Genomic DNA, 22,445 nt, shown 5'->3' with positions numbered 1-22,445 from the left:
GATATTTCTTATCACAGCTGATTGCACAGCTTTCTAATTGCAGTTGCCTATAGGGAAAGCTGCTGTTGCTGTGGTATTTACTGAGTGGGAGGTATGAACTGGAAATGGACAAGGAGGCTGAGCACCAAGAACCCAGCCTAGTTTTGGAAATCGTTGTTGATCCTGGTGACAATTGCAGGTCCAATATTTATAGGCATCTTCTTGCACAAGGATTATACAGAGAAGCCTGGGAAATTTGAATTCTGCAGGACAGAAGTGGCTGACCTTCATGACTGCACTGAATAACTGCGTTACAAATCTAAACGGACGTTACTCTTGTGTTTTTATGCTTTTCTTAAGCATCAAAACGCCACGTAGCTCAAAGCAATGTTGCTTGTTCGTCTCTGTACTAATCACTTCTGCATGGACTGGCTTGTTTATAGAACATCTCTGAGATGTGGGCCATGGTGAAACAAATGACCGATGTTACCCTGGTTCCTGCTAGCGATGCCTTGAAAGTCCGGACCAACATGGAGGTGCGTATGGAGTTCGTGAGGCAGGCTCTGCACTACCTAGAACAAAGGTAAGGTGAATGCTCTGGGTAGCACAGTTTATTAGAGTTCCCTAATAATAAACCAGAATAACTTTGTAATGCACACAAAGCTATTAACAAGTCAGCTACCTCGTGCTGCTCACAGAAGTGTCACTTGCCTGTCTTTTCTGTTCTGTAGGGCTTAGAGCAACCGCTTGAGTATAAAACTGTTTTGATTAAAAACTGTTCTCATTAAAAAGTCCTCAGATCCATGGGGAGGTTGTTTAGAAGACACGAAGACCTTTTATTCTTTCTTCTATGTTGCCCTTAAATATTCTATGTCTGTCATAGTGATACGTGAAGATTTTTCACATGTGGAAAGAGCTCTATTTCCTCTCTGCAGAAAAATTTCCCCTTTTCTATGTATTCCCTTTCTGATTGCTGATCACTGTCAGCAGCCAGTGCTGGGGGGAAGTGAGGACAGCACTGGGGACAAATCTGGTGCAGTGAGTCAGGTTCTGATCGTGCTACTTCTGCACTGAAAGGTGGTTGTGAAATTTGAAGAGGCTGAAGCTGAGACATCTAGCTGTGATTTTTCACTCTGGAAAGTGGTTTACTGTCTGTAGCACCAAGTATCATGGGGGCCGAAGCTCCTTGACCAAGAAAATCCTTGGAGAATTGCAGGCTGTGGAGCAGCCCAAAGCTGAATGCCTGGACGGCCATATTACCTATTCACTGCACACGTGGATATTGCAGTGTCTCTTATCTGGTAGCTGCCAATGTAACGCCCGTGGGCTAGTGCAGCAGTGCAAAGCAAACAATAGCTGCGGTGTAGTGCGTGGGCATTTGTTACAGCCACAGGTCTGCTATCTGAGCACAGAAAGTGCTGTGCTCTGGTACAGCACCCTGGGAAGAGATGTTTTTACCTCCTGGCCCGGCCCCTTCTTGGCCCCTGGCAGTTGGTTGCCACACCTCATCAGCACTTGCTGTCACCCAGGGGTGGTGGCGGTGTGTCTGCCTGCGTGTGGATGAACTGACACACTGGAAGGATCTTCTGGTTCCAGTTCCTCGGTCTCAGCAGTGTGCGATGAGCCAGTGACTCTTAACGTGATTTGCCAGATATCCAGGTTGCGAAATTTTTGCAGTGCTGTTACCTGCTAACTGATATTAGGAATTAGTTACATATAGTTCCCCCTCAACCCTCCTAGTTGTGGAAACTGCGCTCTTCAGGCTTGGGTGTTTTCTTTTCAAAAAAAAAACCCCAACCTTGTGATTTTTGTAGCTTTGCTTTTCTAGCAGGAATTGGCTAATGTTGAGATGTTTCCATGCCTCATCAGCCCCTCACGCGTACAGGGAGATGTAATGCTGCTCACAGCTGTTCGTGCATTAGTTGCTTTGGAGCAACTGTGATCTAAGCCCTGAGGAGCGTGTGCTTAACTCAGCATTAATGTTGTTAGTTATCAAGATACACTGACGCTTGCCTACGTTAAGCATAGCCTTTCAGTTTTGTAGGCTGGTGGTGCACGAGTATCGTGTGCTGCAGAGAAAAAAAGAACTTCATCTGATTTACTGCTGCTGCTTATATAGATATTCAGTGTGCAGACTTTTGAGACTCCCGCTTCTAAGCGTGAATACTTGTTAAACTGGTCTGCCTTGATTAGTGGCTTTGATGGGTTATTTGACAGGGTGTTGTCAAAGCTCCCTTTACCAGTTGTTTTTCTCTAAGTTCCCTTTTTCTCTGTGATTTCCTTCTGGTAGTTCCATGGTCCTTAGGTTTGTATTTGTCCATAGGGCAGGGAGGAGAGACAAACACATCTGCAGTGTTTAACTGTTCTTTTGTGACAGGATTGAGAGTTAAAGCATTAGGCTGGAAAAGCTTTTTGCCAGTTAAGTAATTGAGTTTAACTTAGTACTAAGAGACCCTAATGAGAAGGACCTCATGGTAGACTTGAACCTGGAGCGATACACCACAGACTCCAAACATGGTTTCTCTTGAGACTGCTGAATAAAAGGACCTTTCTAAATCGACAGAAGCTTTCGCCTGATTTTGTTATGATCATGTTTGAACATCAAGGTCATTTGCTTTAAGTTGCTAATTCTGTTGGATCTGAAAGACAGTGGATGTTTTTGTAGCAAATATATTTCAGTCTGTTCCCGTTTGGCTTGCCTGTCTTGTTTTCCAGTTACAAAAATTACACCTTTGTGACAGTCTTTGGCAACTTGCACCAGGCGCAGCTGGGTGGAGTCCCAGGGACCTACCAACTAGTCCACAGCTTCTTGAACATCAAACTCCCTGCGCCTGTCCCTGGTCTCCAGGTATGTCCATCACTTTAAGCAACTGAGCTAGAACACCACCACACATCTGTTTGTTCCAGCACAGCCGGGAAACTAGGGCAGCCTCCAGTAGTTCTTCTGTTGTTTAAATTGCTTTTAGGGAACAGGCTCTTATTCCTTCGTGAGAATTTTTCATTAGGAAAATGGGAGATAATGGACAAAACCACTTTTGAGTTCAGAGCTAGTTCCGAAGTGTGGTGGTGCCCAGTAGTTTGAGTTCTAAATTCTAAAATTTATGGTCTCTTCTGGTAGTCTTGTTAGAGATCAGCAAGCAAGTATTAAAATACATTGTGATGTAATCTCCATGTTTTGCTTTTTCTCTGTTTTTTTCACTTATTTTAAGATGGTGACACCAGTTGTTAATGACCAAATGTGTAATGAATTAATCTGAATTGTAGCTCAAGCCCTTTATTTAGCAATCTGAATAAAATCCTGCTCACCTGCATGTAACAGAAAGTGCACCTACAAAATTACCAGATAAACAGGCAGGCTGGGTTGAAAAATTAGAAGTTAAATGAAATAATAAGTTATAACACTGGCGACTGTCTAGCTGTACTCTTCTTACCTGCTGAGATCCATGTTTACTTGGATGTCTTTCTGTTTCAATACAAATGTCTTTAATACCTCAGTGATCTAACCCCAGTCCCTCCTGGGTGGGGAGGATACCTGCATGCTAGTTCTGTGATTGTCGGAGCATCCCTCAGAATGAAATTTGGGCAAGCAGAAGAGAGTCCCATCCTTTGCTGCTGGGATGTGCACAGCTTTCACAGGACTTCAGCCTCATGACCTCTGGATTCTGTAACACAAACAGAATTTTTTACCAAATTCAGTGTGTGGGTATAAGGGCAGAAATAATAAGGCAAATTAGAAAGAAAATTAATTCAAATATACTGCTTTTTAAAAAAAAATTAATTATTTCTTACTTTATTCTCAGGATGGTGAGGTGGAAGGCCATCCTGTCTGGGCACTGATTTACTACTGCATGCGCTGTGGAGATTTGACTGCAGCCATGCATGTGGTGAAACGGGCACAGCACCAGCTGGGAGAGTTCAAAACCTGGTTTCAGGAGTACATGCACAGTAAAGACAGAAGGTAATTGGGAACTAGAAAAGATCTTTGTGAGGGGTGAGAATTGCTGTGGAGGAGTGAAATAATCAGTAGCTTGGTAGAAATAGAAGCAGCTCGGGTCTCTTCGGCTGGTGATGGCTGCCTGGTGTTTGTATCGCCTACTGTCATGGTTTAACCCCAGTTATATCCCTGTATTATCAACACTGTTTTCTGCGCAAATCCAAAACATAGCCGCATACTAGCTGCTGTGAAGAAAATTAACTCTATCCCAGCCAAAACCAGCACACCTGCCTAAATCACATATAAGAAGCTTGCATATTTTGATTTGTGACTTTGAAGTCTAGAAATCTCCATAGAGAAAGAATTGTTTGAAAATACGCAAAAATTTACATTTCAAAAATAATACAGTGGTGTGGCTTTGCTTTTTTACCACGGGGTCTGCCCTGTGTAACAGTAGGATACTGCATACAGCAGATCAGATTGTCTGCTGTCACCAATCCTGTGTCTTTTTATTTCCCCCATCACTTCTTTTAGTTGAATTTCCTTTGGGGAACGCTTTTACTACGCTTGTGTTCGTAAGAATGCCACACAATAAAAGCAAGTAACGTGTGTTAGAGGCCTTTAGAGGCATTCACTCTCACATCTTTCTTGTGTTTATTCTCCTCGTCCAGTTTTTGCTATCCATCACTTGATAGAGGCCAAGCTACTGATTATGTGGCTTCAGACAGTTGAGTTGGTGCATCTTAAGGTGTGGTTCGAACTCTGCCGCGGTGTTTTAGGTGATCTCGTTTGTCTTTCCCCTTGCAATGAATTTCAAACAAGCACACAGTCGGCTATTGCGTTATAACTATGCTACCTTCAGGGGAATGGCACTGTGCTGAGCTGCTGGCTGAAACTGGGGGAAACTGGAGGGCCCAGGTAAGTGCCAGGACGTGAACCTGTAACATCCCGCCTCAGCTGATGACAATTTTGCTCTTATGTGGGAAGCCCTCATCCTGCAATATGTTGAATATATTTGGGCTTTTCAGGTATGAAAATGTGAGCAAGAACAGATCTGTTTGCATGTGTAAAAAAAACAACAAATTGATCGGGGAAAAAAAACATAGTGCCGTTTAGAGTAGTGTATGCCATGTTATTCTTCTAGAAATTAACCTGGTTTGTAGAGAGAGTACTCATTATAGTAAGATTGTTCCAGAAACCTTAGTGAAGGTACTGTCATTTTTTTCATTACAAACACTTTAATGACATACAGTATAATTAATTTATTTTGGTTTTGTTACAGCTGTGAAAAGGTGCTCTGCCTACAGATTTGACAAACAGTGTCTTAGTCCAGGAGAACACTTTCAGTATTCACTTTCAGAACACATACAGATTCAGTAAAATTCTCTACAAGAGGGTACAAGAAATAATGACAAGAACAATAAAAACATTATGACAGTGTTCACTGATAAAGATGAAAATGTCTCTTCTGAAAGACTTCATGGTACAACGACTTGCTTACTTGTTAGCTACTACTCAAAAGAGTTCCAGCGACTTTGTGAGCTCGCTGTCTTTCTGAAAAGATAAAATAGCAGTCAGACAAAAATAGCTCGTCTACCACAGTATTAATGCACCCTTAAAGAGGCTGTCATCTGATTTATTTTTTTATTTTTTCATGCAATGGGTATTTGAAGATGATACTCCATAATTGTAATTTTACATTTAAATTCATGTGTACAAAATTTTTGCCAACAGATGTAAATAGAAGGTGCAAAAAGTATCGACCAGTACTTACTGTCGTTATGCCTTTGCTGTGCGACAACAAATATGCACCTATTGACATTGATTTGTAGCCAGGTTTCCTCATATGGGGAAAGATGGGCTTCATGTCTTTTCGTTCAATCTTTTTTTTTCCTTAGACTATCTCCTGCCACAGAAAATAAACTGCGTCTTCATTACAGACGAGCTCTGAGAAATAATACTGACCCGTACAAAAGGGCTGTTTATTGTATTATCGGCCGTTGTGACATTACAGATAACCAGAGTGAAGTTGCTGATAAAACAGAAGATTATCTTTGGCTAAAAGTAAGTGCGGTGTTGGTGTTGAGGTGGTGTTTGTTGGTTTATTTTGTGTTTTTAGAACAGGTCGAAATGGTATTGCATTTCTGCACTGCTCTGCTAAACCCCTGCTTGTAGGTCTCTGGTTCTGTGTCAGTGCAGACTTGACCTTGCAGATAGCAAAGGGCTGAGAAGCCGAGTCCTAGGGCTGCTCTGTACCCTCTGTACTATCGGGTGTTACTCTGGGGACACTTGTCTTTGGAAGGGTTATGTTCTTTGTCTGGCACTGATCTTTGTCAGCTGTTTTTACAAGTAGTGTTAGTTTGCTACAGTGAAGATCCTTTGAATTTTCCTTTCTGGATGGATTATGGCTGAAATGGTGGTGTCAGCTGGCAGAAGACGACGCTGTCTGTGTCTCTATAGTCCAAAGTCCTTACAGTTTTGGTGGGGGCATGATAGGTACTGGTCAGTATCCATTTCTCTCCTTTATCAGAAAGAGGGAGTAGAATGATGTATTTGTTAAGACCGGGTAAAAAAATATTGCTTTTAATTATTGCTTCCTGACTATTCAGAGACCCAGCGTTGGGGTTTGATGTCCTGGACAAATACAGAAGGACCCCTGGGTTCTGTCTGCATGGATTTCTGCTGTTGCTACGTTGGAGATCTTTTGCTTCCTGACGTTGTGACTACAAGTAGTTTCTAGTCAGTTGGTCAACTCTTAGGAGGGGCTCCAGATGGAATGAGTATCTTCTGAGTGCATCCCTTCAAGTTGAAATATTTGTGCTTCTTGTTTTGGATGCGTTTTCTAGTTGAACCAAGTGTGTTTTGATGACAATGGCGCAAGTTCTCCACAAGACCGACTAACGTTGTCACAGTTCCAGAAGCAGCTGCTAGAAGACTATGGTAAGAAACCACAAAGACATATGTTGCTTGGGGCTCTGCTTTTCTGCTCAGGGCGCTTTCCAGTTGTTATTACACAAACCCTAGACTCCACATAAAACCCTGCAGCTCTCCACTAGCGACTGACATTGTTAGGGGGTCATGGACAGCCTGCTTCCCTAGAGTGATGGCAGACTTCAGTAAGACACAAGGAGTGAGTGCCTGTGTGTTCCCAGCAATCCAGAGAGTGAATATTCATCTATGAATGACATGGCTGCTAGTTGTATTTTATCCATATGAAATTATGGATTGCTTTCTCTTGCCATAAATACACTACGGTCTTTTAGCAGAACTTCAAACTCTTGGAATACAGAACAGAAAAGCAATCATTACCTGATGTAGGCATGTATTTCCAAGGCTTTCCCTACATGCATCAGTTGTTCATTGTTTCCCTTAAATTACTATATCAAGTGATTTTCTGGGGACCCAAAACACAGTTCCTTCCTCTTCAGGAACATCTGCAGCCCAAGAGAGCACCTTTTCCTGTAGTCATATTCCAATCAATGAAAATTAGGTCACTTGGACTATCTAAAATGTGACGAATTTCATTCTCCACAGCCTTCTAGTTTGTAGCATCACTCACGCCCGGATAAAAATGTGTGGAAAAGAAATAGAATAATCTACTAGTGGTGTCACCAAGTAGCAAAATTCAGGTTTGTAGCATTATTTGTACCACTTGGCATAAGTATAAATGAAGACAAAAAGTTGTGGTCTTCAGAGAATCTATTGAAATCTGTCAGAGTCGATTGGTTCATTGTCTGAAAAGAACAAAGGTACTTTTTTGAGTAAGTGTTTATTCTCTTTCGCTTGCTCAGTACTTCTTTATGTTGTGGTCTTTTGTGATATGTTTGCAGTGAAGCAGTTAGATAAGCCGCTGCTGTGTGATTTAGGTATTCAGTTTTGTCTAGTGTGTTTATTTCTGTTTTCACTGAATAAACAATAGTGATGCACTGTGACAGGAAGCACCCGCTGGCAGTGATCTCTGATTGCAAAATCATTTTCACTTATGCTCTGTGTGTGTGGTGTTTGGTTTTTTTTCAGGTGAATCACATTTTGCAGTGAACCAGCAGCCTTTCCTCTACTTCCAAGTACTGTTCTTGACAGCACAGTTTGAAGCTGCGATTGCTTTTCTCTTCCGGACAGAGCGCTTGCGTTGTCATGCTATTCATGTTGCATTGGTCCTGTTTGAGTTAAAATTGCTCCTGAAATCTTCTGGGCAGAGTGCGCAGCTATGTAAGTCCTTCACGTTTACTTCACAATAAAGAAGTATTTTGTGAGCCCACAGAATACTCTGTAGACACTGAAGGTCTATGTAATTGATCGAACAAGCAGCATTTATCAGAACAATCTCCTAAAAGTTAATTGGTTTAGTTGCGTTAGAGCTCTGGAGTCATGGCTCTGACTGATTTGAGATGAAGATCAGAGCAACGTTTCCTGGCATTGGATTCTCTGATCGTGTTGTTTCTGCCGTTGTAGTAAGCCATGAGGCTGGTGACCCTCCTGGGATCAGGCGTCTAAATTTTGTGCGGCTTTTGATGCTTTACACCCGTAAGTTTGAATCAACAGATCCAAGGGAAGCTCTGCAGTATTTTTACTTTCTCAGGTAGGAGCTTTTATGTGTATCTCAATTTTCTCCTAGTTACTACTCCATAATTATTGTTGTCTGGGAAGTCCTTAGAAACAGAAGTACCTTCCACCTTCCTTTTTTTTTTTTTTTTAGGAATGAGAAGGACAGCCAAGGCGAGAATATGTTCTTGCGTTGTGTTAGTGAGCTAGTAATTGAAAGCAGAGAGGTATGTTTGGCCATGTTTCGCCTTCCTCACTTAAACTGAAATTAATTTATTCATTGAAATCTTTATTAGGCAGGACAGTCTTAAATAGTTGTTTACTCTTTCTGCCTGATGCAGGCCTAGATGACGGGAGATCTCACAGTGGCCATTGTGAAGATATTTAATCACGTCTTTTTGCCTGTTATTGATATATCAGTCATTTTTACATTGATCGCTGTTCTTCATTCACCCATGACTGCACCTTTGTACTTTGTAAATATGCTGTGAAATATGTGAAGTTCATATCTCTATTTTTGTTTCCTTTTTTCTTACTTTACATCTGTATGAATACAGTTTGATATGATTCTTGGAAAGCTGGAAAACGATGGTAGTAGGAAGGTAAGTTGACGATTTATGTTTATATTTTACATTAAAAGTACAAACTATGTTTGATTTCCAAAGTAGTCATGAGGCTATCTTGATTTTCTTTATTTTTCACTAGCCAGATTATTACTGTGTTTGAATGTCTACAGGTTCTCCAAATATGAGATCCTTTCACAGAATAATCTGTGATGTGCCCTAACAGAAACAGTAATTAAAGAAACAAATGACATCAGGTAACTTCAGTGAGGTCAGAATTTCATCTGTACAGTAGGAAGTGGAGTTTAGCGTGAGTAAAAAGCTATTAGTAAAAATGCCTTGCTTATAAGTGGGTATGAGATTGTTCTGTTAACTGAGGGGGGGTGTGTATGAAAACTATCTATATGACATTATCCTCACTCGCCTCAGAGGAGAAACATATTGCAGCCCATTAAAAATTCTTGTAATTAATGGAGCAAGGACTAACAGACCACAGGCATAGCCACAACTGATATGTCCTCTCCATATAAATGAGGGCAAGTATTGGATTGAAGATCAGCCATTTTTAGTTGTGATAGATCTTACTTCTGATGTAAAAGCAGTAATCTAAAAGTGAAATGGAAGCTTACGTGGTCAGAAGATGAAGGAAACCTGAAGGTTTCACCTGAAAAGAGGAGAGCGCGTGCAAATGATTAAGATTTTAGGTAATCAATGAAGTTTTTCTGTTCACTGCAGCAACATTGGCAGCTTTTTGTGTAAAGCAGGCTCCAGAACCATTTAAGTCTTAAGATTAGGGCTCATGCTGCGATCATGCTACTGTCAAAAAAAAAAGGGGGGGGGAGAAGAGGAAAAAAGTTATTTCTGGTGGGAGTTTTCTTTTAGATTTTTTTTTCTGTCGGTTTAAAAGCAGTGAGATTGCACACACAAGAGCAAGGTAACTCAGTAATCTTTACAAATGTGTTTTCGTTTTACACTTCTTTGTAAGATAGAGAGGTTTTAGATTATACCCCTAGTGGTGAATGCTGTTTTCTTGACTTTACTGAATTCCTTTTAAAAGTAACTGTATTCTTGTGTTTCTTTGGCATGAAACCAGCAATCTTAGTTTTAAAATAAATTCTTCTAGATGATATAGTCTTATATTTAAATCCTCAGCTACAGTAAAATCCTTTCCAGATATGCTTGACTTTCCTCTCTTTTATTCCACTTGTGTTTATTGTTTCTTTTAAAATTTTCGTCACCCTTTCATTTATCCATATCAGATCTCACTTGCAACCTGTCGTGCCAATATACACACACAGCATCCCTGGAGCCCCCGGCACATTACATGCTGAAGTCTTTTGTGTTTTCTTCTCTTCTGTAATGTGTCATCAGCAATTAAAATAATGTAGAATTAGACCTGTTATCTGGGTCATTTTGGATGAATTGGAAACTGCAGATGTCTCGGTGCTGACTCTGTTTTGAAGAAAGTCTCTCTCGCAAGAGCTGTTTCTATTTTTAACATGTCCCTTTTGCGCATTTCCATGGAAATGTTCAGGCCATTTCTAATCATAATCTAACGCGTAAAATATTCATTGCCTTGACAGAATATTCAGAAGTTTTTAAGCATTCTGACTTCTCTTCTCTCCTTTCGTTTTTATCTCACCTCTTTAGCCTGGAGTGATAGACAAGTTTACAAGTGACACAAAACCCATTATTAACAAAGTGGCTTCTGCAGCAGAAAATAAAGGATTGTTTGAGGAAGCTGCAAAGCTCTATGACCTTGCAAAGGTAAATATATCTTCTGTGTGCTCCCTTGAATATGTTCCTGATTCACCATTTTTGTTCCCAAACTTTCTCCCTGTGATTAAGAGGTTAAGTTTCATCTTGGAGACTGAATTGCCGATATTCAAGCAGATGGTTTCGGCTGCTGTTAAAGCAGAGCCATTGGCTGCATGGAGAGGGGTTTCAGTGAGCAAACCCAGCTGGTTTGTGCTCCATCCCATTGTGATTTAAGACATCCTGGTCCTTGATCAATGTGGTGTTTTGAAGAGATTGTCCCATGCCTGATTTTTTTCTGGCTGGTGAAGTTATTTACCTGGAGTGTGCCCTTCAATTTTCATAGGTGTTGAATTGAAGTCTAAAATAGTTGGGCTTTGTAGTGAGTACTCTTGTTTCCTTTCAAAATATATTTGAAATAAAAGCGGATACAACCATAGCCACTGTTTTAGTGGAAGAGTAGGGGAAGATACTTTTTCACGTGAGCCAGCAGCACTATGTTGCTCATAGCTAATAGGATCTTGACTCTATGTGGGAGACAGGCATCTGTGAGCTTGCACTAGGCACCACTGCATGAGACCTTTCTGCTTTTTCAGTGAAACTAAAACACTTATGTCCCATTGTGCACCTTTTATATGTGTGTAACTTTAATACCAACAGAACCCTGACAAAGTTTTAGAACTGATGAACAAGCTCCTCAGTCCCGTCGTTCCCCAGATTGGCACTCCCCAGTCGAACAAAGAGCGGTTGAAGAACATGGCCCATTCCATTGCTGAGAGGTAAGACAAGGGAGCGGGACTGGGTGATTCTCCTGGACCTGACCTGGAACTGTCAGTTCAGCGAGTACAAGTTCCTGACTTTGTTTCTGCTGACTGGACTGTGGCATCCACAGTGATGTATTCAGGAAGACAGAGAAGAGGTCAGAATTTACCCTGTCCTGCTTGTGATAGCTTGCAGTACTGAAACCAGAAATGTGATCTTCAGGGACAGGGCAGGTAAACTTGGCAAGAAGCTTTGCCTGTAGGTGAATCGGGAAAAGGGAACTGCAAGATTGCCAGCTGGAGACAGAGTCCGTTAAGGAGCAATAAATACAATGAATTGTATGCTTTAGATAGTTGTGGGTTTTTTTAAAGCAAAATAGAACAGTTGCTGAATCATTGCACACAATTCATTTGTCTGAAACAGTGTTAAGAGAGCACTACAAAACCAGTAATTCAGAGTTGTAACAGCAGAGCAGCGAGTTCAGTAGCTGTCTGAAAACTTCATTTCACTGCTGCTTTAATGAAAGCTGAAAAGGGAATATCGAAGCTGAGGTGTATATATATGGGTCACGTAACCAGCGAATCTCATTTCCATAGCCTCTTCCTTTAGGAATGCGGTGTTTAGAAAAGAGAGAGATGGAAGTGACCAAAAGGACTGTCACCTGCAGTGTCGGTGTGCTGATTAGGATACGTGTCTGAGAGACATCAGTGCTCAAGATTCGTTAGCAGCTAGAAGTTAGGAATAACCTGCTTCTGAAAGGTTGTAATTGCAAAATAGCTTTGGTAATTTTTTATAAACCATCTTCTTTTGGTGCATCTTGTCACAGTGACTGTCGTGGACAATTTCTGTATTTTACTAGAGCAAAATGTGGGTACCTGTGAGAAACGTCTTGCTGCTTTTCTTCAACTGTTCTAGTGGGGAGAGAACAAAAATAAACCAAGCATGCTTGCTGCCACTTCAAAATTGGGAAGACAAATACAGAAATGTATTGATTTCAGTCAGAGGCTTTTGCCTTTCCGCTTTTAACAAGTGGCATTTGCCAGTCACTCCTTCGGTCAGCCTTTCCTTCATTTAGTCAGGCTGCAGGCTGAGTGCAAATTGTTGCCGTATTGACTCAGGCTCATTTGGTAGCAGACATTAAGGAGAATTAAACCTATGGCTTGAGTTTAAGCCTCAGCAAAGGCTTAATGGGCTTTGGTTAGCTACCTGCTTTGATCTGTATGAGAGCATTAAATATTGCTGTTCAATAATGCCCTTTTGCAGCTGCAGACCTTCATGATTGCAAAGCCAGAAAAATTCTGAGTAGCTGATCTTCTTGGCAATTAAATGTCATACAGGGCTTTTCTTCATGTCCCGTACTGCAGACAGTACTGTAGCGACGCAGCTTTCCTCCTGTGCGTTCTTGTGATATGTTGGACAGGGGAGACGCCCGACAGAAGAGGCCAAGAGGCTCTCTGGCTTCCTCCTCTGCAGCAGCACAGTGCACAGTGTGTGCCGTGCACTTGACTGCTCTTACTATTGCCTTGAGGAAGGAGCTCCTTGCTGACCCTGTGCTGCTGGGAGTGAGAGCAGCCAGCCTTCCAATTCATCTCCTAGCGAGCGCAGCTGAAGAGAGCACGCAGAAGCGTCTAATCCATTTTTAAGTCTTAACTTCTTGCCTGAAGCGGGCAGTTCTCCTGGAGAACTGTCCGCTGTGAAGCAGCGTGTTAAACGTGCTAGTACAGCGCTTGCCTTGCGGGTCTCTAGTTCCTGTCACCGTTTTCCCCATGCATATGGGAAGTGTAAACAATTGAAAGGAAATGCTGGATTTGATGGAAAACTAGAAGTGAATAAAAGTATTTTAAAAAAGCCCCAACCTGTGAAAATTCTGCCTCGTGGTTAAGGAAAACTAGAGCTGTCCTTTGTGAGATGCCTTCTGTCCTTGTGCTGGATGTCTTCGCTTCCAAGAATTGTGAGAGCGTGTTTATAAATCGTTGCCATTTTGCTCAATAAGATTCTAAAACAATTTGTTTCAGGTACAAAGCTCAGGGGATAAGTGCAAAGAAATCAGTTGACTCCACGTTCTACCTTCTGCTAGACTTAATCACGTTTTTTGACGAATATCACGCCGGTCACATTGACAGGGCCTTTGATGTAAGTTTCAAGAGTTCTGTTTGAAGTGCAGCCTTCCTAATGCCCTTGAAAGCCCAGAATGTCTCAAATAACATCACTTAAAACAAACAAAAAAATATTTAATGAATTAGAAGGTGCTGCAGTGCTATAGGAATTTAAATATGTGTTTCTTCCCTGTTGCTTGATAATCAGAAAGATCTTTCTGGAGCTATTTTGTAGACATTCAACAAAATATTCCTGCTGCTCCACAAATTGAGGAGATAAACCAATAAATAACAATGAAGTGATTTCTCTTGAATCAGGAACATTTCATTAACACTTCAAAAACATACTTTATTAGTATGTGGTACATAGAATGTTGATTATCTACCCTGATTCCTCCTGCTTGCTTTTTTTTTTTTTGAAGATTATTGAACGGCTAAAGCTTGTACCTCTTAGCCAAGACTGTGTCGAGGAGAGAGTTGCTGCCTTCCGCAATTTCAGCGATGAGGTGAGTAATGTCTCTGGATTTTAGCTTCCAAAAGCCTTTTGTTTTATTAAGAATATCTTAAAACCTTCTTGTCTCATCATTCTTATGATTTTATGGGGAAATAGGATGGAATTATTTTGCATTCGTACAAGTAGACTCTTGGCTTGCAAATTTTTCTCCTTAGCGCTGCTCTTTGGAGCACTGGAGTTCCCTACTCAGAAATCTTGTCTCCATTTTGCAGGAGGCATCTGCAGATCTGAGTCTTCCTGAACTTCCTAAGTCAGGAGTCAAGAATTCGGAATATTGAAAACTTTCAACTGTGCTGCTGACTTAGTTCTTCCGTGCTTTTAGTCGTCACGGAGCATTTGTAGGGTCTTGTGTTTCCTTCCCTCCAAATTAGAGGAGCTTGTGCATTTGGGTATTAGCAGATGAAGCGTGTGAAGCAGGCTGGAAGGCTGTTACTGCTCTTGAACTGTTTTAACTGGAGGGTGATGCTTCTCTTTCAGACAGTGTTTGATTTGAGTGCTTTGCAGTTTTTTGTTTTCAGGCGCTTTGGGTTTTATCTGAACTGTTGCTGCTGAACGTGAAGGCGCAGCCATTATGCGTGTCTGTCCCAAAACTCTGGGTAGCTTTTTTTGCCAGGTGGTGCAGTCACAGCAGGGGTAACCATTAAATGTACGACTGTTACATGAAGAAATATCAACCATAGTTATCACTGCTTGGTTTTCTGATGTCCTATAGCAAGGGTAATGATTCTGTCAACCAGCTCTTCACTGCAATATGTCTTTTGTTTTTCCTTTCTTTGTGTAGATCAGGCACAATTTATCTGAGGTCCTGCTTGCAACCATGAATATTTTATTCACCCAGTATAAGAGGATGAAAGGCACAAGCCCAGCCACTCCTGCCAGACCCCAGCGAGTAATGGAAGACAGAGATTCGGTAAGACTATAATCCTCGCTGTCTGACAAGTTTTCCTACTTCCTTTTTCCCCTGATTTCAAGCAGGGAAATAACTGTGAATCTTTAACGGTCTTCACTTTTTATGTGCTCAGTCATTTAGAGTCTTAGACTACTCAGCTTGCTCGGTTAGTCTTGAGACTAGCCTCTCATAACTTCAGCTTTGTGTAAAGAAAGGACATTTCTTTAAATGGCGTTGAGCTAATTAAGATGATTACGCTATATATCTACCTCCTAGCACAAGAAAATGAGTGTTCGGTTTGCTTCTTGATGGGATCTTAAGTAGTTAACAGATGTGGACAGTGCAGTGTCTCTCTTGACAACTGAGCTGTTGTTTTTCAAGGACCTGATTTCTCCTTTCATTGGAGTTAGTGAGTGAGTTTGTGCAAAACTGGTTTCTGGTGGAGAGGCCTGCCTTGACTCCTCTACTTGGCTTGCTTCTGTAGTGACGTGGGCTGAAACTTTGAAAGTGTCTGTGGGCAACGCACCGAGGTGCTCGAGTACATTCACTTGGTGAGTGGCTGTAACAGTTTGCCAGTGCTGTTCTGCTGTCTCTGCAGCAGAGTGGGCAGCTTCCAGGCGCGGTGGTGCTTGGTCTGGCTGCCTGGTTTCAGTGGCTGACAGCAGCAGGTTTGACTGCACTGCTGGAGTCGGTGCTGAAGCATTTCCCCCAGCCACTGACAGGAGCCTACGCCTTAGCAAGCCTCAGAATAGGCACCACTTCAAGGGCACAGCCAGATTTGCGGGCACTCGCCCGTCAGCGTGCTGTGTTCAGCAGAAGGGTTCTCAGCTTAGCTGTTGTTGAGTTTGGTCTTGTAGCTCTTACTATGTTAAAGCTGCCACAGGCGCTTGAAAACCAAGGCCAAACCACTCATCGCGTCTTACAGATTAGGAAATAAATATCAACTCCTTTTGAGAATGAAAACCAACTTGGGCCACAGCCAGCTTCGTTCCAGGCTTTAGTCAGCTGCAGAAGTGCCTTTGATCTGTAAATTGCAATATTGGTAAAAGTTTTAGTAGCATTTCTAAATTACATCAGAAAATGAAAGGCTCAAGTAATGATACAGCTTTTGTCCTTGGGGTGCAGTCTCTGTGTGTGAGCTGTGGGATTCTGCCTTGCCACTGCGCTTGGACGCTAGATCGGCAACATTGGAGAAGGATGCATGCTGCTTGGACTTCTCCCACCTTGAGTTCCCCACGTGTGAAGGAGTCCCAGGCCAACGCAACCTGTTACCTGCTCTGTGGGTTCACAGGGCTGGCGCTGAGCAGACAGCCTTAGCCCCTTGCTTTTCAAGTGAGCCGTTTATTTCAGTGGTGTGATTTCAGCCTTGTGCCTTGCGTAGAAGCATTTACCACTTCCACAGGGGCGGAATGCTGTCAGGTGTCGTCTCGGTATGAGTGCCATGAGCGTGGCCTACCAAAGATCATTGGGCTGACTGGCGATGGGATCAGCAGCTTTGCTGGCAGGAGTTAGTGTAGAAGGAAGCCACCATGACATCGTATCAGATCAACAGTGTGCTCAGCATGGGCGCGCTTCATAAACGTGCTCTGCACGCTCGTGCTGTTACAGTTGTGGAGATCAGCTGATGATGTGCCTTGCTAAAAACCCTTGAAAGCTTTCTTTTTCCAGGCTTCAAGTTTTGTTAGTCAACCTTCTGGCCTTGTGGTGGGATGTCATGGCAGCAGGGTATCGGTGTTGGAGACACAGGCTTTCCAAGTCATGGATCTCTGGCTGCCATGTGTGATAAAAGCTGTGCTTAACCATCAGAGGGGACAAGTGCCGGCTGTCTCTGCAGTCGGGGAGGTGGTAAGGGAAAACTGTGTGACTGTCACGTCAGAAGGGAGCAGAAGTCTCCTAATGTGAGGGTAGCTAGAGAGAAGAAATGGACAGACCTGTAGCTCCTGGCTGCCTTGATGATTTGCGTGCGCAGAGAAATACCAGCCGTGGGCACGTGGAAGATAGAATAAGAATAGCTTTAGCCCTTTTTTCATACCCTGAAGAATTTCCTCCAAGACTGCGGGAGGAGGGAATCTGGATCGTTCCAGTTCCCCTGTCTGGGAAGCAGCTCGGGGGATTTTAGAGATGGGAAGAAATCGAGGCATTTCAAACGTGAGAAGAGACGTGTTCCTTCAGCAGAATCTCCCCCATTCACCTGAGCAGAGACAGCAGGTATGATCTTCTGCAGGCTGTGTTTGAAAATAATTTTTTGTTTGAACTTCCCTAGGAGAAAGGCAGCTTCTCCTTTTTCCACAGGGAAGCAAATTTTAGGGAAAAACGGGCTCTTCCAGAAGCTTTAACAATCTCAGCGCTTTGCCTGGTAGACAGCACAAGCGAAAAATGCCCTGTCCTCGAATAGGTCTTTGACATCCCTGGGTTTTCTCTAGATCCATCAGAGCAGACAGCTTCAAATCCCTCTGTTCATCAGGAGAATGTGAACAGGCGAGATAGTATCTGTTTGTAAGCCTGAGGCTTATTGCGTGTAGCAGAGAACGGAGTCCCCCAGAGCAGGAGCACGTGGCTCGGGAGTTTGCCCTCTGCTGCCAAGCACCGGTCTGCTGACTGCGGGTGGGGAGCAGAGGGGCTGTGGCAGGAGTGGCGTGGACCCAGCGGCAAGGGCAGGGTGGAGAGGAGCTGTCCCTCCGAGCCCCCTGAACACGGTGATGCGCTCTGCTAGAACGTCTGCTGTCGAGCTTCCGAGGTGCACTGGGCTTTATTTAGAAACGGCCAGGTTCAGAGTCAGGCCTGGGGTTTATGCATTTTGTTTATTTCAGAATGATATTATCTAAGCTGTGTTTTGAGTCTCTTTTTTTTTTAATGTATATATATTAATTAGTTTTGGGAGCGAGGGAGCGAAGTCCTGTCCCGCTTGGCCCGATCCATTTTGTCAGATTTCAAGCAGAGATTGCAGCGAGCCGGGACCGCAGTGCCGGCAGCCGTGGCTGCAGTGACAGCCCCGACCCAGACACCGTGAGCGCATGGCAGCAATGTCCTATGCTCCCTGCCCCAATCCGGGGCGGTGAACTCTCTGGAGCAGCCCAAGGGTGTTATCCTGGTGGCAAAATTAGGTCATGAAAGGAATGGAATTCTTTTTTTTTCTTTTTATTTGTGGTCTTATTTTAAATCACAAGTAACTCTAACATTCATTGAGTAATTGCAGCCAATAGAACATCTAGACCTCGAGGCTGCTCTTAACCTCTGCAAACCTCTGACTTTCTTCCTGAAGTATTGCTGCTTGCAGCCTGTCATGTTTTGATTTTTAAAAATAGGCTGGATGTAGTATCATTGCTGCCGAACGGGTAAGGGGAACAGTAACTCAAACTGCTCCAAAGTCTTTCGTAGTCACAGTAAGAGTTTTGCCTGTTAATATTTTAATTCTGAAGAGTCAGACATGCTTTATTTTATCTACTACCTGTTTTGACCTCCACTGAAACGTAGCGTGTGAGACGTAACTACACGACCTCGCTGTGTAATAGGTTTGGAAGCAGACTAGAACAAGCGTCGACCGTGACTAGAACTGAAGGAGTAATTTCCAGGCTACCTTGTGAAGTAGCCCGTACACCGGTGTTGACTCGGTGGTACCATACAGCTCGGGAAGCTGTCCTGGGAGCTTTTGGCCACTGAGTCAGTCTTGGTTCCACCGCTTGCTGCAGCGGCCCGCTGCTGTGCTGCACTGCCTGCTGGCGTTCCTCGGCCGCGGCGCTGGGGAAGGGAGGAGTGCTGCCCACGGCATTGCTGGCCGTGCGTCTGCAGCTCCCGGCGCTCATCCTCCTGGGCCAGACAGGAACGCAGCGCGAGACGGCAACTCTGCTCTGTGGTTCAGCCAGGCCACTGGGCTTCATAGACAGTCACGGCTTTGCTTCAGATGGGGGAATAGAAATGGAAAATTAAATGGCTGTGATCTCAGCGCTAAGGAAAACTCGCTTTCCTGCCCCACGTGTGAAGTGCAAGGTGTTCTGCACAGCTGAAGCAGGAGCATTTAGACAGTGTCTTGAAACAAACATCAGGTTAGCATCCCGGCTTTTCCGTTGTTGGCCTCTGAAGCTCGTCTGTTGCCAAAGAATGAACGACTGACCTAACATCACCCTGAAAAGGGGGTAGGATTGCTCGGACCGGCCTCGGGGACGGTGTCTGTAGCTGCTCCCAGCCGTGCAAGGGCCTTCGGTCGCTTCTCCGTTTTTAAGTTCCTGCTGTCAGGTTTACCATCCGCCTGCCCGCAGCAGCCAAAGCCACTTCAGCTTTCCCTGCAGTCGGTGGGTTAAAGGAGGATTTGAACGGTGGGATCTTCTGGTACAGGAACTTATAGATGCTTAATAATTAAGAAAAAAACACCGTGAGCAATCAGAACAGTCAGTCTGCACAATTTCCCAGAAAGATTCAGGCTTTCTATATGCTCCAGAGCTCTGCTGGTTATTGCAATGATTTTCCTTTCAGTTTACTAATTGTTTGAACAACGGGAACAAATTATTCCTGAATTTCTTCAGCTGTTACATAGCCTGCTGGTGCGCACAAAGGGCTTTGGTTACTTGAGGTGAAGGTCTCTGAATGTGTTTGGTACATCTAGCTTTGCTGCGTTATGGAGTGGAGAGCCTCTAAGGATGTCAGTATGTCAGAGGTGATGCTGGAGACCTCCAGCTGCGTCTGGCACCACCAGTTGGTTTCTGGTGCTTCTGCTTGGAGAATGTTAACGCTGCAGTTTGGCAGGGTCGGCTTTATGTTCTGAAAGGTGGGAAAGAATCCTGTTGCTGTGGGAAAGCCCACTTGACGCAGAAATTACAGGATTGCTGCGGTACAGCAACGCCCCACGTTGTTGAAAATGTTTTTTCTTTGGTAATTTTAAATAAATGGGGGGGGGAGGTTTAAAGCAAGAGAGTAACTTGATGTGCTTTTAATGGCTGGAAAAGGAAGCAGTCGGATTTCCTTCCGAACGCGGAGATACGTTACCCAGAGAGCAGCTCTGAGAAATAAAGATTCCATTTGCTTGGTTGAAAAGACAAGTGGTTAACTCATGTCTAACTCCGCCTTCACTGTGGGTTTTTTGATACTAACATAACTGTACTTTATTTTTCTGGTTTTTAGCAACTTCGATCTCAAGCTCGTGCGCTGATAACGTTTGCTGGAATGATCCCTTACCGAACCTCGGGAGACACGAACGCCAGGCTGGTGCAGATGGAGGTCCTTATGAATTAGCAGAGAGGCGTACGCGAGGGGCTGCAGCACCCCATGCCTGGCTTTAGTACGCTCAGAGGGTGGGACCAGTGTCGTTTTGTATTCTGTATTTTTGTTGATGGAAATAAATTGCTTTGGTTTCTATTTGTTTTTTGACATTTTCATTTTCACTGATTTTTGTGCTTTTATGTTTTTATTCATTTTATTTTGAATTGGTTTGTATTTAGAAAGTTATTCTTAATGAGCTACGCAGAGAAAGAAGTCAGATCTGCAGTAGGAAGGTGAATGAGCAATTCTGTAGCGGAAGTGCAGAAGAACTTCAATTTAATGCTTGCTGGACATACAGCGTGGAAATTCCAGGGTGGTTTTTTTTTTGTTTTTGAATGCATGTAAAATGTTGACAATCTGTTTATGGTACCCCATGTGTGACACCCTCCTGTCAGTCCATAGCGTTGTCTTGTGTGGCCTGTGTGTTTGTGGCGCAGACGAGCTCTGTGCGCGGCAGAGATTCATTTACGCTTCACGACGTGTAGACTCTTGGGTCAGTGTCTCGGATGTACACAGCTCTGCAAATCCTGGAGCTCCGCTGAAGCAGCTGCAGGAGCAGCAGGGATTGGAAGCAGGCATGTTTTGGTAGGAGAGATTTTTGTGATACACGGGGTTTGGAGCTGGTTGCCTTCAGGGTGATCCCGTGTCGAGTTCAGCAGGAGAGGTGAGGAGGCTGACCAGAGAAGCCCAAGTGTGGGTGCGTTACTGGATGTTCCTGTTGGTTTGGTGGGCAACCTGAGTCGCGATGAAGTGAGGGGCATTAAAAAATCGTTACCTTTAAATGTTTGGAGCTACAATTAAATCGGTGTGAAAGCCCAGGAAGCATGTTCTATTACAAGCCTTTCTCTTTAATATAGCTGCCTGTCTTTGCAATGGGAGGAGTGTTGGTGATTACACGTCTCTGCACCGCTGCTGTCTTGCCCTCACGCCGTTTGTGTTACTGGGGTAGGAGAACTGTGCGGTTCCGGGTACAGAGTGGGCAACGCAGCGTGGGGGCACATTTCAGCCTTTGCATGTCAATAGCTGTCACGGGAGAGAACGAATCTCCATTTCGCAATGTCGAAGTTTAACAGCACAGAGCGACGTTTGACTGATGTGATGATAATTTCCTAATTACTTTTTCCACCAGAAACGCTGTAGCATAAATTCTGTCAGCCTTTTGGACAGGAAGCAAAGGGAGGGCTTGCCAAGCCACCCAGACCCCGGTGTCTCGGCGTTAGCCAACTGGCTGCTGGGCTCCCAGCTAATACAGCTAGGGACCGCGTGCGGCCCCGAGCGCTCCTGGAGCAGGAGTTGGATTGAATCGCCGAACCAAATGTCACCAGGTGAGTGTGGAAAGCGTTATTAGATAATAACATTTCTTGGCATATTCATGTGGGAATGCTTCCTGGTGTCTATCAGTTGAAAATTCATCTGATCCATCTCACCTGGTGAGAACGGGTGAGCAAAAGGTAGGTGGCAGAGCAAGACGCCTTTGCTGACACTGGCAGGCGGTGCTGCTCAGGCCGGAACTGCCCCCCGTATGGACCCGCAGGATCACCCCGCGCCGGTGTTTTTCTTGCTGGCACTCGGCCCCCGTCCCTGAGTTACTCCTGGCATCAAACCCCTTCACATGCGGAGAGGCTGCCGAGTGTGTACCTGTCCTCAGGCACCCACTGACCCGAGCAAGAGAGGGACAGCATCTGCCGGAGCCTGTTCGGGAGGGTGAAGGCCACCTTCCCCGCTCACTGCAGGGACAGGGTCCTTCAGGGCACAGCCCTCACCGCTGCCGTTCGCAGAACCTGCTGCTCCTGTCCCCTGCTCAGCTGAGCTATCGTGCTGCCTCGCTGGCGTGGTTCTGATCTCAAACGCTGAGCCTAGGCACCTTTGAAAAACAGCAAGTTGCCCTTTTCCTGTCTGTCCCCGGAGGCTGGCTACAGCAGATGCTTTCCAGGGCTCCTCAGCCTTCACGGCTGCTGGCAAAAGAGAAAATGGATGGCTGTGTGCAGTTGGCTGCCTTTGTGCTCGGCGGTTGTGACTCCAGCCTCTGGCCCCTTCTGAGCTAAACAGAAAGTGAATTATTTCAAACTTTGAAAAGCCAGGGTTGTCCTTCGTGTGCTATACATGGACAGAGGACATAAACCCCCAGGAGTCCAAGCCCGGGGGCTAACTCGGGAAA

The 22,445-nt window shown here is 44.1% G+C and overlaps 1 protein-coding gene across 9 annotated transcripts in view; it reads left to right on the top strand.

Annotated features, from left to right (window-relative positions):
• NUP93 (nucleoporin 93) overlaps positions 1-20,383 on the top strand; it is an 82,920-nt gene extending 62,537 nt beyond the window's left edge. For all 9 annotated transcript variants that reach the window (XM_075434224.1, XM_075434221.1, XM_075434222.1 and 6 more), the window contains 15 exons: positions 423-562; positions 2,695-2,827; positions 3,780-3,937; positions 5,812-5,977; positions 6,760-6,853; positions 7,931-8,122; positions 8,366-8,492; positions 8,610-8,682; positions 9,013-9,057; positions 10,669-10,785; positions 11,434-11,552; positions 13,551-13,668; positions 14,054-14,137; positions 14,927-15,055; positions 20,150-20,383. In XM_075434224.1, coding sequence (XP_075290339.1) covers positions 423-562; positions 2,695-2,827; positions 3,780-3,937; positions 5,812-5,977; positions 6,760-6,853; positions 7,931-8,122; positions 8,366-8,492; positions 8,610-8,682; positions 9,013-9,057; positions 10,669-10,785; positions 11,434-11,552; positions 13,551-13,668; positions 14,054-14,137; positions 14,927-15,055; positions 20,150-20,260 — 1,806 coding nt within the window. In that variant the 3' untranslated portion in view covers positions 20,261-20,383. The remainder of the gene's footprint in view (positions 1-422; positions 563-2,694; positions 2,828-3,779; positions 3,938-5,811; positions 5,978-6,759; positions 6,854-7,930; positions 8,123-8,365; positions 8,493-8,609; positions 8,683-9,012; positions 9,058-10,668; positions 10,786-11,433; positions 11,553-13,550; positions 13,669-14,053; positions 14,138-14,926; positions 15,056-20,149) is intronic.
• Positions 20,384-22,445: the final 2,062 nt, after the last annotated feature.

Source organism: Opisthocomus hoazin, chromosome 12 (genome assembly GCF_030867145.1).
Source record: "Opisthocomus hoazin isolate bOpiHoa1 chromosome 12, bOpiHoa1.hap1, whole genome shotgun sequence".
NCBI lineage: Eukaryota > Metazoa > Chordata > Aves > Opisthocomiformes > Opisthocomidae > Opisthocomus > Opisthocomus hoazin.
This window is presented reverse-complemented; position numbering and strand designations above follow the sequence as displayed.